This window comes from Aotus nancymaae, unplaced genomic scaffold (genome assembly GCF_030222135.1).
Source record: "Aotus nancymaae isolate 86718 unplaced genomic scaffold, 86718_ANA_hifiasm-v0.15.2.pri h1tg000040l, whole genome shotgun sequence".
Lineage (NCBI taxonomy): Eukaryota > Metazoa > Chordata > Mammalia > Primates > Aotidae > Aotus > Aotus nancymaae.
Genome location: NW_026988454.1, coordinates 119,155,859 through 119,175,196, shown reverse-complemented (window position 1 = coordinate 119,175,196; position 19,338 = coordinate 119,155,859). Strand labels below are relative to the sequence as shown.

At 43.8% G+C, this 19,338-nt stretch overlaps 1 protein-coding gene across 4 annotated transcripts in view; it reads left to right on the top strand.

Annotated features, from left to right (window-relative positions):
- Window positions 1–18,887, top strand: part of BICRAL (BICRA like chromatin remodeling complex associated protein) — an 82,095-nt gene extending 63,208 nt beyond the window's left edge. For all 4 annotated transcript variants that reach the window (XM_021676089.2, XM_021676090.2, XM_012448667.3 and 1 more), the window contains 7 exons: window positions 2,911–3,016; window positions 4,484–4,584; window positions 6,645–6,706; window positions 7,570–7,715; window positions 10,046–10,140; window positions 13,176–13,278; window positions 15,020–18,887. In XM_021676089.2, the coding sequence (XP_021531764.1) occupies window positions 2,911–3,016; window positions 4,484–4,584; window positions 6,645–6,706; window positions 7,570–7,715; window positions 10,046–10,140; window positions 13,176–13,278; window positions 15,020–15,807 (1,401 nt within the window). In that variant the 3' untranslated portion in view covers window positions 15,808–18,887. The remainder of the gene's footprint in view (window positions 1–2,910; window positions 3,017–4,483; window positions 4,585–6,644; window positions 6,707–7,569; window positions 7,716–10,045; window positions 10,141–13,175; window positions 13,279–15,019) is intronic.
- Window positions 18,888–19,338: the final 451 nt, after the last annotated feature.

The window sequence follows — 19,338 nt, the reverse complement described above, 5'->3', positions numbered from 1 at the left end:
CACCCTCCCAAAGTGCTGGGATTACAGGCGTGAGCCACCACGCCAGGCCTGCTTTTTGCCTTTTAATGTGCCTTGTAATTTTTTGTTGAAAGATGGACGTGCTATACTGGGTAAAAGGAACTGCATGCAGTAAACAGGCCTTTAGTGATGGTAAGGTATGGGGCAGCGGAAGCTTTCAATAGTCTATGACTAGGTCTCAGTCTTTTAGTAAACCTATGTCCCTGGACCCTGGACTATACAATTCACTAATGTTTCTCAGTTTCCACCACTCCCATCCTCGACCTTAGCTGGAACAGGATGGCTAGAGAGGTCTGGAATTAGATATTTCCCTTCTCCCAGGTAGATGAGGCTCTGATAAAACACCAGCAGGTTAGGCTCTGGTAAAATAGTTTCCTCTGGCCAGGCAGGGTGGCTCATGCCTGTAATCCCAGCACTTTGGGAGGCTGAGGTGGGCAGATCACCTGAGGTCAAGAGTTCGAGACCAGCCTGGCCAACATGGTGAAACCCCGTCTCTACTAAAAATACAAAACAATTGGCTAAATGAGGTGGCATGCCCCTGTAGTCCCAGCTACTTGGGAGACTGAGGCTGGAGAATCGCTTGAACCTGGGAGGTGGAGGTTACAGTGAGCTAACATTTTGCCACTGCACTCCAGCCTGGGCAACAGAGCAAGACTCCGTCTAAAAAAAAAATGTTTCTCCTAAGGCAATTGGTGTTAAGAATACTCTAGCATATTTCAAAATGGTTCCTTTTCCTTCTCCATCCCAGAAGCATGAGGTGATTATTCTCTGATATTCTTTGTGAGTACCTAGTAGAGTTCCTGAAAGTAAAACTCACAAAAGTGTGAGGACCCCCCATGACAGGGTCCCCTTGGAGTTTTATCTCTCTCAGGCAGGTCACACTGAGCCTCCTGCAGCTCATCAAGGTTTTCCTAGCCCAATACAGATTCCTGAGGAAATGTGTGTTCACAGGTTTCTAGTCTGGTAAATTATGAGTCTCTGTGTCTACCTGTCTGTCCCTCCAATTTTAGCGGCAGTGGTTTTGCCCTGTGACCGGATTTCTCTGACAGATCTAAAAAGAGTTACTGTTTTTCCATTTGTTCAGCTTTTTACTTGTTAGAATAAAGACTTCTAGGCTGACGCACTGGCTCATGCCTGTAATCCCAGCACTTTGGGAGGCCGGGGCTGGTGAATCACCTGAGGTCAGGAGTTCAAGACCAGCCTGGCCAACATTGCAAAACCCCGTCTCTACTAAAAATACAAAAATTAGCCAGGTGTGGTGGTAGGTACCTATAATAACAGCTACTTAGGAGGCTGAAGCAGGAGAATCGCTTGAACCCAGGAGGCGGAGGTTGCAGTGAGCTGAGATTGTGCCACTGCACTCCAGCCTGGGCAACAAGAGCAAGACTCAGTCTCAAAAAAAAAAAAAAAAGAATAAAAGAATAAAGACTTCTAACCTCCTTACATGTTGGACAGAAATCGGAAGTCCTTCGTGCACTTTCCAACCTTGCTGGCCCCCAGCTTGTTTCTGTGGCAATGGGCAATTCCCAGAGAAGAACTGCTAGGCAGACTTTTTTTCTTTTTTTCTTTTTTTTTTTTTGACAAAGTCTCTCTGTCACTCCAGCTGGAGTGCAGTGGCATGATCTCAGCTCCCTACAACCTCCGCCTCCCAGGTTCAAGAGATTCTCCTGCCTCAGCCTCCTGAGTAGCTAGGATTACAGGCGTGCGCCACCATGCCCTGCTAATTTTTGTATTTTATTAGTAGAGACGGGGTTTCACCATGTTGCCCAGGCTAGCATTCACTTATTTTTATTTAACAACTATTTATTATGTGCTCACTGCGGTGTCAGGCCCTGTTCTGGTGCCAGGGATGTGGCAGTGAACCAGACAGATAAAAGTCTTATTCTCATAATGAAAGGACTAGGAATGACCAGTTCACTAATAAACTTCTACAGATGCTGTAGTCCCAAGCAGCAGAGCTTTCTAAACACACGGGCCTAGTACATGAAGGGGATTCCAATGTGGGAGGCAAAACAGGTCCCTTAGTGGATACTGATCACAGCCACCTTGGCCGCATTCACACCACCCCCAATGCCTGCCCTGCAGTGTAACAGTTAGAGTGGTTATTCTACTTCCAAGGAAAGGGGCTGGGTATGGAGGCTCACGCCTGTAATTCCAGCACTTTGGGAGGCCGAGGTAGGAGGATCGCTTGAGCCCAGGAGTTCAAGACCAGCCTGGGCAACACAGGAAGACCTTGTCTCTACAAAAAAAATTTAAAAATTAGCCAGGCATTGGCTGGGCACAGTGGCTTACACTTGTAATCCTGGCACTTTGGGAGGCTGAGGAGGGTAGATCACAAGGTCAGGAGTTCAAGACCAGCCTGGCCAAGATGGTGAAACCCCATCTCTACAAAAATTAGTCAGATATGGTGGCAGGCGCCTATAATCCCACCTACTTGAGAGGCTGAGGCAGGAGAATTGCTTGAACCCAGGCGGCAGAGGTTGCCAAGAGATCGTTCCACTGCACTCTAGCCTGGGTGACAGAGTGAGACTCTGTCTCAAAAAAAAAAAAAAAAAAAAAAAAAGATTACTGGGGTTAGAAATTCCCAGCTGCAGCCTTTTCATCTGGGCACCACAAACACAGCAGTCCCAGGAGCAAGAAACTAGCTGGCATCAACTCAGCATCCCTACTGAATGGCATCAGGAAAATTCAGTGTGCCTGCAGATTTTTGAAGGATGTACTTTGCAATTCCCCTGATGTAATAAGAAAATACTATTTTTAAATTTTTATTTTGTTTATAATCTAACCTGAAGGTACTAGGGAGGCATGAAGAGGCTTGGTTGGTACTTAAAATAATCTATTAGAGCTTTAGAAATGAAATTAATGTTTTCATCTTGGTCATATGTTTCACAGGCTCAGAAAAAATGTCTGAATCAGACTTCCCCCATTTCTGCTCCCAAGACCACAGACGGCCTGAGGCAAGCACAGATCCCTGGGCTCTTGAGCACCGCACTGCCAGGTCAGGAGCTTCCTCAGTTTGTCCCTGCCCTCCCGTGGGACGCTCTTCCCACTCTTCTCCCTCATTCTGCAAGAAAGCTTTCTGGCTTAATCTCGCCTCCACTCTGATTATTCCTTTTTTCTGTATCCTTTCCGCCCAGATAATATACTATGTTGCATCAACTCTAAGATAGCATCAATTGTAAGATATACTATCATTTTTTATACTACCAAAAAGAAAAGAAAAAAGCACTTCTAACTAAATTATGACACATTAAATTATGTGGGGAAAAAAATGCTTCTTAGAAACAGTGAATTTGGGCCGGGTGTGGTGGCTCACACCTGTAATCCCAGCACTTTGGGAGGCTGAGGTGGGCAGATCACAAAGGCGTGAGTTCAAGACCAGCCTGGCTAACATAGTGAAACCTGTCTATACTAAAAATATAAAAATTAGCCGGGCATGGTGGCGTATGCCTGTAGTCCCAGCTACTTGGGAGGCTGAGGCAGGAGAATCGCTTGAACCCGGGAGATGGAGGTTGCTGGGAGCCGAGGTCACACCACTGCACTCCAGCCTGGGCAACAGAGTGAGACTTCATATCAAGAAAAAAAAAAGAAAGAAACAATTAATTCCGTATTTGGCGGGGAGAGGTGGTTCACACCTGTAATCCCAGCATTTGGGAGGCCGAGGCAGGTGGATCACTTGAGGTCAGGAGTTTGAGACCAGTCTGGCCAACATGGTGAACCCTATCTGTATCAAAAAGTACAAAAGTTAGCTGGGGTGCAGCAGCACGCACCTGTAATCCCAGCTACTCGGGAGGCTGAGGTGGGAGAATCACTTGAACCTGGGAGGCGGAGATTGCAGTAAGCCAAGATCATGCCACTGCACTCCTGCCTAGGTGACAGAACAAGACCCAGAAAAAAAAAATGTTTAAAGGTATTTTATAGTGCTTGTGACTTTGTAATTATCCCCATTATCTCCATGTTGCTCTCTATATGCATATTTGGAATTCTCTACCCAGACTGAAAATATTATGGACTATGTCTTCCATTTTTCCTAAGGCTTTGAACATCTGCAGTACCCAATTAGTACTTTAAAAAAATGCAAGAAAGAAAGAAATTTAAATATTCCCAGTCAATTGCCTCTTTGGCTCTTTGGGCCTCCCTTTCCTTAAATTATACATTGGGGTTCTATAGCGCTGACAGATTACTGGCATGAGGCCTGTTTTTCAGACTAAAACTAACTTGAAACTATAGCATTTAGAGCTTCTATCTATTACTATTTACTTATTTATTACTTAAATAGGCTTTAATAACTTCTTCCTTTAGCACTTGTAAATAAATGCACCCTGCCCTCCTTCCTCACAGCAAGCATCCATGATAAAGAAACCCATTTCAGAATGCTCAGCAGTCTGTACCCATTGGGCTCTAGGGTTATATGATGGACGCAGTTTACTATTTCTTTTGAACACTATCTTATGTATTCTAATAGGACAGGATTCTGGAAGCAAAGTTATATCGGCATCCTTAGGAACCGCACCACCACAGCAGGAAAAAGTAGTTGGATCATCTCCTGGCCATCCAGCTGTGCAGGTAGAAAACTATTGGCATGGCCTCTTCCTAATGTTTAGCGTAATTGAATGAAAATGTAGTTGTGTCATGTTTGTGGTTGCTGGCTAGTGTTGTGTGCACAGTCCACCCAGTCCCCTGTGTGCCCACAACAGGGTGGTCACTGAAGACCTTCCTGGTGGGCTGGGCCTTGTAATGTTTATGTTTCTGAGATGAATGTCTGTTCTATTTGTGACATGTTTACAGTGCTTCATTAATCCACCATTTCCTCATGAATTAGTAATATGCCAGCAGCTAGTACATACTAGGCACTCAAAAAATGTCATTTACTATTGGGTGGTATCATTCACTATTGTTTCAAAGTGGATCTGTTCTTAGCTATGCTGAGGGACTTTTTTTTCTGTAGTAGTAACCAGAAGTATAGGAAGCAGGCAGTCCCTACAGTCTTTTGACCCAACTTTGACATTTTTTTAAGTCCAACTCGTTGTTTTTTGTTTGAGACAAGAGTCTCACTCTGTCACCCAAGCTGGCATGCAGTGGGATGATCACAGCTCACTGGAACCTCAACCTCCCAGGTTCAGGTGATCCTCCTGCCTCAGCCTCCTGGGTGGTTAGGACAACATGCAGCTACTTTTTTGTATTTTTTGTAGAGAAAGGATTTTGCCACATTGCTCACACCTGTCTCAAACTCATGAGCTCAAGCCATCCACCTGCCTTGGCTTCCCGAAGTGCTTAGATTACAGGCATGAGCCACTGTGCCCCACCTAATCCGGTTTTTTCTTTTAGTTTTTCTGTTTTGTTTTATTTTGTTTTGTTTTAAGTTGGAATCTCCCCCTGTCACCCAGACTGGAGCACAGTGGTGTGATCACAGCTCACTAAAGCCTTGATCACCTGGGCTCACGCAGTCCTCCCACCTCAGCCTCCTGAGTAGCTGGGACTCCAGGCACACACCACCATGCCTGGCTAATTTTTTTATATTTTTATTAGAGAAAAGGTTTTGCCATATTGGCCAAGCTGGGCTTAAGCAATTCTCTCACCTCAGCCTCCCAAAGTGCTAGGATTACAGGCTAAAGCAACCGTGCCTGGCCTAGTTTTTTTGTTTGTTTGTTTGATACATGATAGATGTACATATTTTCAGGGCACATTCGATAACTTCAACTTTGGCTTTTAAACCTAAAAGATTTCAAACTAGTAGTCTAAAAAGGAAGGAAACATTTAATAAGACCGTAGTTTCTTCTCCATCAGACTACCAATTAGTAGTTTACTGAAACTTGCTGCAGTGTGGGACTGCCTAGAATACACAGTCTAAGGTTCTGAGATAAGGCATAACAAAAGATGTAAAAAATGCCCCTTTAGATCACACACCTGGACTATACATAACAGGAGCTTAAAAGTGTGTACATCCTGTACTTATCCCTGAGAAGATGGATTGGATAGTATCTACTGGCTTTTCAGATGTTTGTGGAATTTCAAAAATATAACGATGGGTTGACGGAGTGGCTCACACCTGTAATCCCAACACTTTTGGAGAGGCCAAGGTAGGCAGATGGCTTGAGTCCAGGAGTTCGAGACAAGACTGGGCAATATGTCAAAACTCCGACTCTACAAAAAATACAAAAAAAATTAACAGACATGGTGGTGCACACCTGTAGTCCCAGCTATCTGGGAGGCTGAGGTAGAAGGATCGCTTGAGCCTGGGAAGCAGAGGTTGCAGTGAGCTGAGATTGTACCACCACACTCCAGCCTGAATGACAGAGCAAGACCCTGTCACACAAAAAAAGTGATTATTATGATAATGATGATCATGCATTTAGAGAGGAGTTAGGGATTCAGGCTTTAAAGTGCAAACTGAGTCCTTTTCAGGAACTGATTATACAGCTTTCTGTAATCTTACAGTATAACTTTGCTTTATGGAGTCTGTGCACTGTTGTTGGTTTTTTTTAATTTTCAGCAGGGCACATTCTATAGTCTTAGAATATGTTCTTGATAGGTAATTGAAAATATGTGAATTACAGTAACCTTTATGTATAACTATATTCGTTTTTCTACAAAAGGGAATAATAAGAGGTATGTTTTGTCTTTAGGTGGATAGTCATTCGGGAGGACAGAAAAGGCCTGCTGCAAAACAGCTAACTAAAGGAGCTTTGTGAGTTACTGACAAATCAATTTTGAACATTTCTCTGGGTCCCTAACCTTCAGTATATATACTATGGAAGTCAGATTATAATAATGAGCATATTAGCCTTTTTAAAAATATACTTTGGGGCAGGGCATGGTGGCTCACGCCTGTAATCTCAGCACTTTGGGAGGCTAAGGGAGGAGGATTGCTTGATCCCAGGAGTTCAAGTGAACCCTGGGCAACATGGCGAGACCCTGTAAAATACAAAAATTAGCCAGACGTGGTGGTACAGGCCTGTAGTCCCAGCTACTCAGGAGGCTGAGGTGGGAGGATGGCTTGAGTCCTGAGGTGGAGGTTGCAGTGAACCTGAGATTGTGCCACTGCTAGCCTGGGTGACAGAGCAAGACCCTATCTCAAAAAAAAAAAAAAATACTTTGAAAATATTTTTCTATACTTTATTTTCATTAGAACTTAATAAATATATCAAATGTAGTTTTAGCCTCTACTGTTTGCTCTTTTCTTCTTAAGGAGAATAGTTCTTTGTCTTTTCAGAAACAAAGCGTCTCTGAGGAAAAGCATGGTTTGGTAAACTTCCATGTTTAGAACAGATATGTTAGCATGAGCTTAGTTGGCCAATGGTCAGGCACTGCCATGGTTTATGGCATAAATGGTTGGTGGGAACCTGTGCTTTTGAGGACAGGATCATAGTTTGAGTCCTCTGTGGAGCTAAACTGAGCTATCAACCCGCTATGGTATAAAAAATATAAAACTGAAGAAAAAACTGCCGTACTGTTCCTGTATATCTTATTTTCTTTGCATGCAAATAAATGTGATTAGGTTTGACTTCCTAACATGACTCTACATTGACATTGGCCATTTCTCTTGTAAAGCATTCTCCAGCAGTTACAGAGGGACCAAGCCCACACTGTGACACCGGACAAAAGTCACTTCCAATCACTAAGTGATGCGGTACAGAGACTGCTTTCCTACCACGTGTGCCAGGGCTCCACGCCCACTGAGGAAGACTTGAGGAAAGGTAAGCAGGCCGGAACCCTACGACACCACTCTGATACCAGGCACCCTCCCATGACCACCCCCCAGAAGAGCAAGAGCCACATCACCCCCAGATGGTAGGCAGGTTATTGTTTTTAATCACAGACCAGACTTGTTCCCTATTTACCTAATTTCCCAGTTCATGTTTAAGGTTGTGACTTACACTAAATAATATTTTCTGAAGGGAAGCCAGGTGCAGGGGCACACACCTGTAGTCCCAGCTACTCAGAAGGCTAAAGCAAGACAATCACCTGAGCCCAGGAGTTTGAGAGTATAGTGTCCTATGATCATGCCTGTAAATAACCATTGCACTCCAGCCTGGGTCACACAGGGAGACACTGTCTCTTAAAAAAAAAAATTGTTAGAAGGATACCCTAATGTCAGAGGTTTTTGTTTGTTTGTTTGTTTGGGGTTTTTTTCGGTTTTTTGAGGCAGAGTCTAGCTCTGTTGCCAGGCTGAAGTGCAGTGGCGCGATCTCAGCTCACTGCAACTTCCGCCTCCTGGGTTCAAGCGATTCTCCTGCCTCCGCCTCCCGAGTAGCTGGGACTACAGGCGCCCACCACCACACCCAGCTAATTTTTGTATTTTTAGTAGAGACAGGGTTTCACCGTGTTGGCCAAGCTGGTCGCAAACTCCTGACCTTGTGATCAACCCGCCTCAGCCTCCCAAAGTGCTGGGATTACAGGCATGAGCCACCGTACCCGACCGATGTCAGAGTATTTTACTGACAAATTGGTGGCAGTAAATCCAAAACTTTGTATGGACCGCTGGCTCCAGATGAAATGGCTATGCACTAGATACTCCGTACAGTGGTTTGGCATAGTCCTTGCCTTTAGGCAGTATGCATACTCTGAACTGGTTTGTTTGTTTATTTTTGAGACAAGAGTCTCACTCTGTCACCCAGACTGGAGTGCAGTGGCACGATCTCGGCTCACTGCAACCTCCACCTCCTGGGTTCAAGTGATTCTCCTGCCTCAGCCTCCTGAGTAGCTGGGATTACAGGCGCATGCCACCACACCCAGCTAATTTTTGTATTTTTTAGTAGAGATGGGGTTTCGCCATGTTGGCCAGGCTGGTCTTGAACTCCTGACCTCAAGTGATTGGCCCACCTCAGCCTCTTGAAATGCTGGGATTAGAGGCATGAGCCACTGTGCCCAGCCAAACTGTTTCTAGTTTTATGAATTAGGCGCTTGAGCTCCCAGAAGTATTCTCTGAGGTTCCAAAATGAGTCCATGGCATTGGCCACACATCAAGAAACTGACAAAAATGTTAGATAAGGGCCAAGTGCAGTGGCTCACGCCTATAATCCCAGCACTTTGGAAGACCGAGGGAGGCTGATCACCTGAGGTCAAGACCATCCTGGCCAACATGGTGAAACTCTGTCTCGACTAAAAATACAAAAATTAGCTGGGCGTGATGGCGCACACCTTCAGTCCCAGCTACTTGGGAGGCTGAGGCAGGAGAACTGTTTGAACCCAGAAGGCAGAAGTTGCAGTGAGCAGAGATCATACCACTGCACTCCAGCCTGGGTGACAGCAACACTCTGTCTCAAAAAGAAAAAATAAAATTAGAGATAAGGGCTCCTTCCCCCAATTTGGAACTCCTCCTGTCCCAATGCCTGGCCATGCACTTTCCCACCACCACCACCAAGGCCTGGCTGTATCAGTGCCCTCCTCTTTTCTAATCCCTTCCTCAGCTACTACAAGTCTTGCTCCTCCTAGCAGGGGCCTCTGATCTCTGGGCACAGTGGTTTCTGTGAGTCCACTGTGGGCTTCCCTAGGACACCAGATAATAGGGTCAAGATCCAGCGTTAAACAGGGGGTGTGAAGACTGAGAGGAAGAGTGAATTAGAAGGTGTTCAAATCTTTGGAGACCAACAGACAGAGGACAGAGCCACATGACCATGACGGTTTAATATAAAGCTTTGTCTTCATTTGTTTCAGCTATTTTAGTTTTTCATACAGTTAGGCTTAGGTCATCTAAACTAGCAGATCATTCTCTATTCATTGATATTTATTGTGAGTCTGTTACATGGTGTTATTTTATAGGTGATATCAAAGTAATTATGTTTTTGGTTTCCTAAAGTTAAAAAAGCTAGTACTGAAATGAGTTTCCATGACCTGTGGACAGTAAGGGAAAGCAGTGTAGAAGGATGATTTTTAGCCAGGAAAAAGCTCGTCTAAGAAGAGAAAATTTCCCCAGATAAGCCATGTTTGAATGATGGAAGAATAATGCATTTCAGTCTTAAGAAACAGAAGACCTAGTCAGTGATTTACACTCTCTTACTATTTCTCTTTCTCTCTTTTTTTAAAGTGGACAATGAATTTGAAACAGTTGCCACTCAGCTCCTAAAAAGGACCCAAGCTATGCTTAACAAATACAGATGGCTGCTCCTAGAAGATGCCATGGTAAAAGTCATGCTACTGATACTTGTTTTTTTTAAACTTCATAGGTCACAGCCACTAAATCAGAGATAAAAAGTTCAAGGAATTATAGAATATAATTTAAAAGGCACAGATATTTCACACTGTAGAAAAACTTACACTAGGCCAGGTGTGGTGGCTCACACCTCTAATCCCAGCACCTTGGGAAGCCTAGGCAGGCAGATCACAAAAGAGATCAAGACCATCTGGCCAACATGGTGAAACCCTATCTCTACTAAAAATACAAAAATTAGCCAAGCGTGGTGATGCCTGCCAGTCCCAGCTACCCTGGAGGCTGAGGCAGGAGAATCGCTTGAACCTGGGAGGCGGAGGTTGCAGTGAGCCAGGATCGCACCACTGGACTCTGGTGACAGAGCGAGACTCCATCTCAAGAAAAAAGGAAAAAAGAAAAGAAAAACTTACACTTAGCTGCTACAAAACTGCAATGAACATTTGCTGTAGTATACTTGGTGGGTCAGTACTATTCTCTTGTTTAACAAATAAGGAAACCAGGGCTTTGGTTAAGTAACTTGCCTGAGATCAGATAGCTAAGAAGTTTGCAGAGTCATTAGTAGAGACTCTAATGCCGTCTACTGCCTTTCACCAACCCAGAGATGCGGGAGAAGAACTGGAGGCACATCTGAAAAGATAAGCTGGTGACAAATGTCAAAATTAGTTTTGCTATCCATTGAGAGATCACTGACATACCATAACATTAACATTTAAAGTGTACAACTCAGACCAGGCATGGTGGCTCATGCCTGTAATCCCAGCACTTTGGGGAGACTAAGGCAGGTGGATCACCTGAGGTCAAGAGTTCGAGACCAGCCTGGCCAGCGTGGTGAAACCCTGTCTCTACTAAAAATACAAAAATTATGCCAGGCACAGTAGCTCACACCTGTAATCTTAGCACTTTGGGAAGCCGAGGTGGGTGGATCACCCAAAGTCAGGAGTTCAAGACCTGGCCAACATAGTGAAAATCCATCTCTACTAAAAATACAATTAGCCTGTAATCCTAGCTACTTGGGAGGCTGAGGCAGGAAAATCGCTTGAATCCAGGGGGCAGAGGTTGTAGGGAGCAGAGATCACGCCTCTTCACTCCAGCCTGGGCAAAAGAGTGAATCTCTGTCAAAAAATAAAAAGTAAAAAAATTAGCCAGGCATGCTGGTGCACACCTGTAGTCCCAGCTACTCAGGAGACAGAGGTTGCAGGGAGCCGAGATTGCACCACTGCACTCCAGCCTGGGCGACAAAGTGAGACTCTGTCTCTCTCAAAAATTAAAAAAAAGGCCGGCACAGTGGCTCATGCCTGTAATCCTAGCACTTTGGGAGGTCGAGGCAGGTGGATCATGAGGTCAAGAGATCGAGACCATCCTGGCCAACATGGTGAAACCCTGTCTCTACTAAAAATATAAAAATTAGCTGGGTGTGGTGGCACATGCCTGTAGTCCCAGCTACTCAGGAGGCTGAGGCAGGAGAATCGCTTTAACTCGGGATGTGGAGGTTGCAGTCAGCCAAGATCCCACCACTGCACCCCAGTCTGGTGACAGAGTGAGACTCCATCTCAAAAAAAAAAAAATTGTTTTCATTTTGACAGCCATTTCTGAAACAAAACTCTGAGACATCAAAAAAGGCCAGCTCCATTGTTTGTGAGGAAAACGATACTGGCCATGAATCTGCCATGAATTTTCATGTTAAATAATACCCAGTCCAATACTAAGTGGAAAAGAAATTTAAAAATAATAATAAAAATAAAATAAAAGACCTAGAAATATAATTTAAGATTTGATTCTGTTAATAGCAAAAGCTTTAATAAAAAGGAAAGCTTGGGCCGGGCGCGGTGGCTCACGCCTGTAATCCCAGCACTTTGGGAGGCCGAGGCAGGTGGATCACGAGGTCAAGAGATCAAGACCATTCTGGTCACATGGTGAAACCCCATCTCTACTAAAAATACAAAAAATTAGCTGGGCATGGTGGTGCGTGCCTGTAATCCCAGCTACTCAGGAGGCTGAGGCAGGAGAATTGCTTGAACCCAGGAGGCGGAGGTTGCGGTGAGCCAAGATCGCGCCATTGCACTCCAGTCTGGGTAACAAGAGCGAGACTCCGTCTCAAAAAAAATAATAAATAAATAAAAAGGAAAGCTTTACTAAAAACACAATTAAGGCATAGCAGAATATAAAGTAAAAGGTCATCCTAATGAAAAGATTTCTGAGATATATTATTAAGTAGAAGAGAAAAAAATACAGAACAGTATATAGAGTTGCTACTATTTGGGTACAAAAATAAGGAAGTGTATATATATATATATATATATATATATATATATATATATATAAAATAAAGTATATACATACATATATTTTTTTCTTCTTTTTTGAGACAGAATCCCACACTGTCACCCAGGCTGGAATGCAATGACGGGTGGGATCTTGGCTCACTGTAAGCTGTGTCTCCCAGGTTCAAGCAGTTCTCCTGGCTCAGCCTCCTGAGTGGCTGGGATTACAGGCATGCAGCACCATGCCTGGCTAATATTTTGTATTTTTAGTAGAGACGGGGTTTCACTATGTTGGCCAGGCTGGTCTTGAATTACTGACCTCATGATCCGCCTGCCTTGGCTTCTCAAAGGCTGGGATTACAGGTGTGAGTCACCATGCCTGGTCAAAGTGCATATATATTCTTATGTGTGTCAAAAATATCTCCAGAAGGGTACTGAAAACTGCTAGGCAGGCAGATGCCTCCAGGGAGAGGCACTGGGTGGTGGTGGGTGCACAAGGGAGATAAAGAAGGGAGGCTCACTTTTTACATGCCCTGTGGTATTTTTTTAACTTTGTACCAATGTGTAAATTATTTTTTCCAAAAAATTTTTTAAAAATTGTATATGTATCCTATGTGACTCAATAGGACATGACTACAACCTAGACACCAAACTGTCAGTTCTGATTGCTTCCGTTGTTCCAAAGCCACAGTGAGATGTTTGCAGTCAATAAAAGGCATCTGAAATGACTGGCCTCTCTCTTTCAGCGAATCAATCCCTCTGCTGAGATGGTGATGATTGACAGGATGTTCAACCAGGAGGAAAGAGCTTCCCTATCCCGAGACAAGCGCCTGGCACTTGTAGACCCTGGTAAGAAACTTCACAGTGAAAGTAGACAGCTTCTGCCATGGTTCAGGGACTGTGGGGCCTTTGGGAGTCTGAACTTTGGGTAAGAAACCTGAAGGTAGACTGGGCATGGCAGCTGTATGTACAGGTGGGCATGGATTACACCTGTAATCCCAGCACTTTGGGAGGCTGAGCCGGGCAGGTCATCTGAGGTCAGGAGTTCGAGACCAGCCCGGCCAACATGGCAAAACCCTGTCTCTACTAAAAATACAAAATTAGCCAAGTGTGGTGGTGCATGCCTGTAATCCCAACTACTCGAAAGGCTGAGGCAGGAGAATGGCTTGACTCCCTGGAGACAGAGGTCGCAGTGAGCTGAGATCATGCCATTGCACTCCAGCCTGGGCAACAACAGCAAAACTCTGTCTCAAAAAACTTGAAGGTAAAATGTGAATTCTGGGGAGAGCTGGGCATGATGGCTCACACCTCTAATCCCAGCTACTTCCTTCTCCTCCTTGGCCTGCACAGCCAATGTTTGTTGGATGGAATCATCTTTTTAGATTTCAAGGCTATATATGCCCTAGAACTCACATTTTAGAAGTTGGTGAACAAATTTCATGTTCACACTATACATATTCTTTGTGGTTTTATAGATGTCATCAAAGCCCCATTTTACTTCAGTTACTTCCAGAGTTAACATTTTTTCCACTCTTGCTTAACAGCAGTCTGCCTCCCTCCACCTGTACCCTCAATGTTCTCGATCCTCACGGACATCTTTTTTGCCATCCTTGGGCTCTTGACACCTGGTGCAGTTGAGTGCTCACTCACAGACGTAGTTCCTGCATACCCATTGACGTCCATATCATTTTGGATGACTGTTGACTATTCATTTTGTGGTCTTGGCAAAGCGATGCCAGGTTTCTCCTATGTGTCTAAAGGTACTGAAGTGCCTTCACCCAAAGACAAGTAGCTTTCTTCACCCAGAAAGTATGTAAGATAGATGGGTTTTCTATTTCCTGGTGTCTGTCCCCCTTCCCTGCAAAGCCCCATTCCAGGCCCTTCTGCTGTAAGGAAGAAACCAGGCTGATACCAGCACCTAATTTCTGTTTTCAGACTGTTTCAAGGAGGTCATTAGCTGAAAACTAATTTAAAATAATACTTAGAGGCTGGGCACAGTGGCTCACACCTGTAATCCCAGCACTTTGGGAGGCCAAGGAGGGCAGATCACCTGAGGTCAGGAGTTCAAGACCAGCCTGACCAATGCGGTAAACCCTGTCTTTACTAAAAATACCTAAATTAGCTGGGCGTGGTGGCGGTGCCTGTACTCCCAGCTACTTGGGAGCCTGAGGCAGGAGAATCACTTGAACCCAGGAGGCAGAGGTTGCAGTGAGCCAAGATCGTACCACTGCACTGCAGCCTGGGCAGCACAGCAAGACTCTGTCTCAAAAAAAATAAAATAAAATAATACTTAGAGATCAGGACTGAGTGCAGCATTTTACCCATCACGTTTTCCCATTTGTCATCAAGCATCTACCTTTTCAAAAGGTTTAAGCTCCCCATCTGGAAACCGGGGCCCCACAGCCTCGGCTGCCTTTACAGGATGCCCTCTCAGGCTCAGGGTCCTGCTTCTGCATGTTCCTGTATGTGAAGCAGACGGACTCCATGAGCGGGGCTGGCTTTGCCGTCCACACCTGACCCACTGAGGGTCTGCTGTGTAATCCCTACTCTCCCAGTCACTCACTAATGTTCTTTTTGTTCCCATTTCCAGAGGGTTTTCAGGCTGATTTCTGTTGTTCCTTCAAACTTGATAAAGCTGCTCATGAGACACAGTTTGGCCACAGCGACCAGCACGGCAGTAAAGCAAGCAGCTCTCCACATCCACCGGCCAAGGCCCAAGGCAGAGACCGAGCCAAAACCAGTGTGACAGAACCCATGAATCATGACCAGTTTCATCTAGTGCCTAATCACATCGTGGTCTCTGCAGAAGGAAACATTTCTAAAAAAACAGAATGCCTTGGCAGAGCACTGAAATTTGACAAAGTGGGCTTAGTTCAGTACCAGAGCATGTCTGAAGAGAAGGCCAGCCGGAGAGAGCCTTTGAAGACCAGTGAGTGCTCTCTCGGCCCCGAAGGGCACCGGAAAACCTCATCCAGGTCAGATCACGGTACTGAGAACAAACTCTCAAGCATCCTAGCGGATTCGCACTTGGAGATGACGTGTAATAATTCCTTCCAGAACAAAAGTCTGCGGAATTCTCCAAAGAATGAAGTTTTACACACAGACATCATGAAAGGGTCAGGTGAGCCCCAGCCAGATCTCCAGCTGACAAAAAGTTTAGAAAACACATTTAAGAACATCTTGGAACTCAAAAAGGCGGGACGGCAGCCCCACAGTGACCCCACGGTTAGCGGCTCTGTTGAGTTAGATTTCCCCAACTTTTCTCCTATGGCTTCACAGGAAAACTGCCTGGAAAAATTCATCCCGGACCACAGTGAAGGCGTTGTAGAAACTGACTCCATTTTAGAAGCAGCTGTAAATAGCATCCTAGAGTGTTAATAGCCGCAGTCCTCCCCTGACCCGCCCCGAGACCCCACCCCGGACCAGTTACATTCTTTCCTGGCAAAAGCAAATGGAAATGGTCTCCTGTCTCCAGCCTGCTTGATCTTTCATCACAGGTTATTCTTTCTAATCTCAATCCTGTTCTTTGTTTAAGAGCAATACTTGCTGTGATTACAGGGAGATCCTTTAGTAAAATTAATCCTTGTTAGAAAGCAGTCTGATCGGCCCCACTCATTTCAAGTGTTATGAAAGTGCATATAGTCATTTGTTTATTTGTTTTATTTTTTAAAAACACTGTAACTCCATGAGACCACAGTATACTTGGCCCTGCGTAAAATTTTGACAATCATAAGTCATTTGAAAGAACAGACTTAACTAAAATCAAATGAGACAGATAGAAGCTACTTTTTAAAGAATATCCCACTGCATCTCCAAATTTAGTTTTGGAGGTTTTTTTTAATTATTTTGAGTTTTGTGTGTATGTTTTGTTGTTGTTGAGGGGAAGGCCACATGATTCTTCCCCCTCAGCCATCCTTGAGCAGTAAATTGCTGGCTGCGCTGCCGGGGACCCGCAACCCTGGTGGGAAAGCCAGTAGCACATAGCAGGGCATTGCAGGGCGTCCCTGTGGATGGTTCAAGTGCTTTTCTGATGCTCCTGGAGCAAAACCTCATGCTTTTAGGCATATCCATGCTGAATTTCATCTAGGAAATGTTCTGTTTTTAGTTAAAACAGCAGAATTTGAAATCATTTCACCAGGCTAAATAAAGGAAAATGGAAACCACTTAAGAGGCACAGTGTACAGGGGAGGCCAGGATAGAGCCATGAGGGTTATAATATTAATATGTATATATGTAAAAGCATATATATGTTAACTATTGAGAAAAAACAAGTTTTGCATTTATAATTGGATATAGTCAACATATGATGTATGTTTTTGTTTGTTGCTGGATTTTGTTTCATTTAACCTCTCTTTGCACCGTCTCCCACAACTAATAACCAAGCATCAAAAGCACCTTCATTTGAAAATTATGTTGTAATTTTTCAGTTTAAACTTTAAGGGGACTTTGGCCTTGTTTTTATGCTTCTTGTCTGAGAACAGTAGTCACCCCTGGCAGCAATTCATTACCAAAACACAGACAAACCAAAGGTAACCAGCTAGCCCACCACTAAAAGGAACGATCTGAGACATGAGATTCTCATTTGAGAGCCAAAGGATATGCCCTGTCACGGTTTGTGTTTGGCCCGTGTTCGTAGTAGTCAGCGTGACTTTATTGCTTTATTTATTTTTCTTTCTTGTCAGGAAGTGTTCTCCATTTTCCTTTCTTGTATACCTGCCCCAGGTTTTCCCTTTTCTGTTGTTACCTTTATTCTCAATGTCATTGTAACCATCACTTATCTCCTCCCATTGGGAAAGCTACATGGTAGTATTTTTATACACTCTTCTCCCACACATACACTCGCATGTGTCTCTGAGCTGCTCGGATCCAGAGGTCATTTTGGTTACCGTGTGTGCACACTCACTCTCTTAGTGTGTGTACTCCCTCACTTTTCTCCCTGGCTCTAGAGGTGCATCCACTGGTCTCCACTTTAATGCGTTGCCAGAATCTGCTTCTGGCTGTCTCCAGCATGGGGATGACCCTCACTGTCATCATGTTGGGCATTTCTTTTCCAGATTGGCCCATGATGGAAATGAAGGCTTCTGATTAGAAAACACAGCAACAGAGGACTTGTATCCCCCTGCCCTTCTGTCCCACTACACACACAAAAAAACCCTATGAGATGGCCAGTCTTCAGAATAGCAACATACCTTCACCCCAACCACTTGCCCCAGCCAATACAAATTGGAAAACCTGGACCATTTTAGGGTTACCAGTTTTTCCTTATTTGTGCCAATGTCAAATTTGCAGATTTCCCCTTTTTCCTGTATTGTAACATATTAGAAAGATAAGTTGGTGTTGCCAGTCAGTACTTTGTGTTTGGGTGGCCCTGGGATAACACCCTGCCCTGAACTCCATGATTTCATAGGCTCTTCTTCCCTTAGGCCTCATGCTTCCCTAATTCCTAGCAAGACTTAAAGATGATCCCTCCTAATCAAATTCTCATTGTGAAACTTTATACCTGGAAGCAAGCCTTCACGTCAGCTGCTGAGTTACATTCATTACTGCAAATCAGTGGAATTCTCAAGAGACAAGATAAGCTTCATGTACATTTGTCACCTCTCTTTCTTCCCTATCCTGCCCCCTACAGTCCTAGCTTTGCTATATACCATCTTAAAGGGTTTTTAAGCCCTAACACTTGTCTAGGAAATGGAGAGCCTAATTTACCAAAATGAAACTTGTAAATTTTTGTGTCTTTGTATGTAAGTTTCCTTTTTATGGAGGAAGGATTCTAGATAACGACAGATGAAGATTATGAAATGTATTTTACTCCCATGATTAGGTTCTACACACATGGATCATAACTCGCGTGTCGAGCCCCCTCTGGTGAAGGGTAGGAGAGCTCAGCCTCAGATGGCCAACATTCAGTTGTTCAGGTTCATTAGTCAAAGTTACGTTTTAGAACCATTTGTACTCAGAAACAAAAATCAGCTGCTTTTTTTTTTCCCTGTTGTGGAAAAGTGTGAATTTGTTATTAAGCATTTGATTTTCTGTGTCCTTAAGTACTTTCTAAAGATAAAGCAAAATTTTAATCTGGCAATTACGAAAAAATATTTTAGCTCTGAAGGATTTAGTAGATTCTGTTAGATTAGGGAGGCCTTACAGACTGACTTGACTGAAAGAGGACGCGTCACTCGCTGTCAGTGTGGTGTGGGCTTTATTTGCTTAAATACCTTCATTTGTATAGTATGTCTCACTTGAAATTGCTTTGTATACATTTTGTAAAAATATTTATAAAATGTTTTGTAAAAAAAAAAAAGTATAACAAATTGCAGTTTATTTTGTTATGTTGGATAAATACTGTTAAAAGAAACCAGTCAGTAACTATATTGTTAATCCATGGTTAGGAAATGTTTAGATGGAGATTACAAAATGAAACAACCATTGCAATACAGCCAAAGATTTGGGAAAATGTGCAACTGTGATTGTCTTGATTTTGCAAATAGGAATGGCTGCTTTTCCCAGAAGGAAAGGGTAAGTGTTCAATGAGAATTCTATTTCGATAGATTAACCATTACCGAAATCAATTTACCCCAGTCAGAGAAAGGATAGGATTTTAATTGATTGGCCTTTCCAAACAGTTACAAATTAATGAAGCTGGTCAGTGAGAAGTTTTGGTCCCGTGCACCTCTGGCCTCCGTCCCCACTCCTGTCACGTAAGTCCTTAGCTATGGAAGGAAAAGTGGGGTAATGTGAAAAGTCAGGTAAGTGAGCCTCATTCTGCAGGAGGTTTTCTTCAATTGTTATGTTTGTTTCTGCAAGGACAAGGAGAAAGCTAAGGGATTAATGACTTTACATAAGACATATTCCAGAATTAACATGTTTCTCTTTGGATTCAACATATTTGACCAAATATATTGAAAAATAACT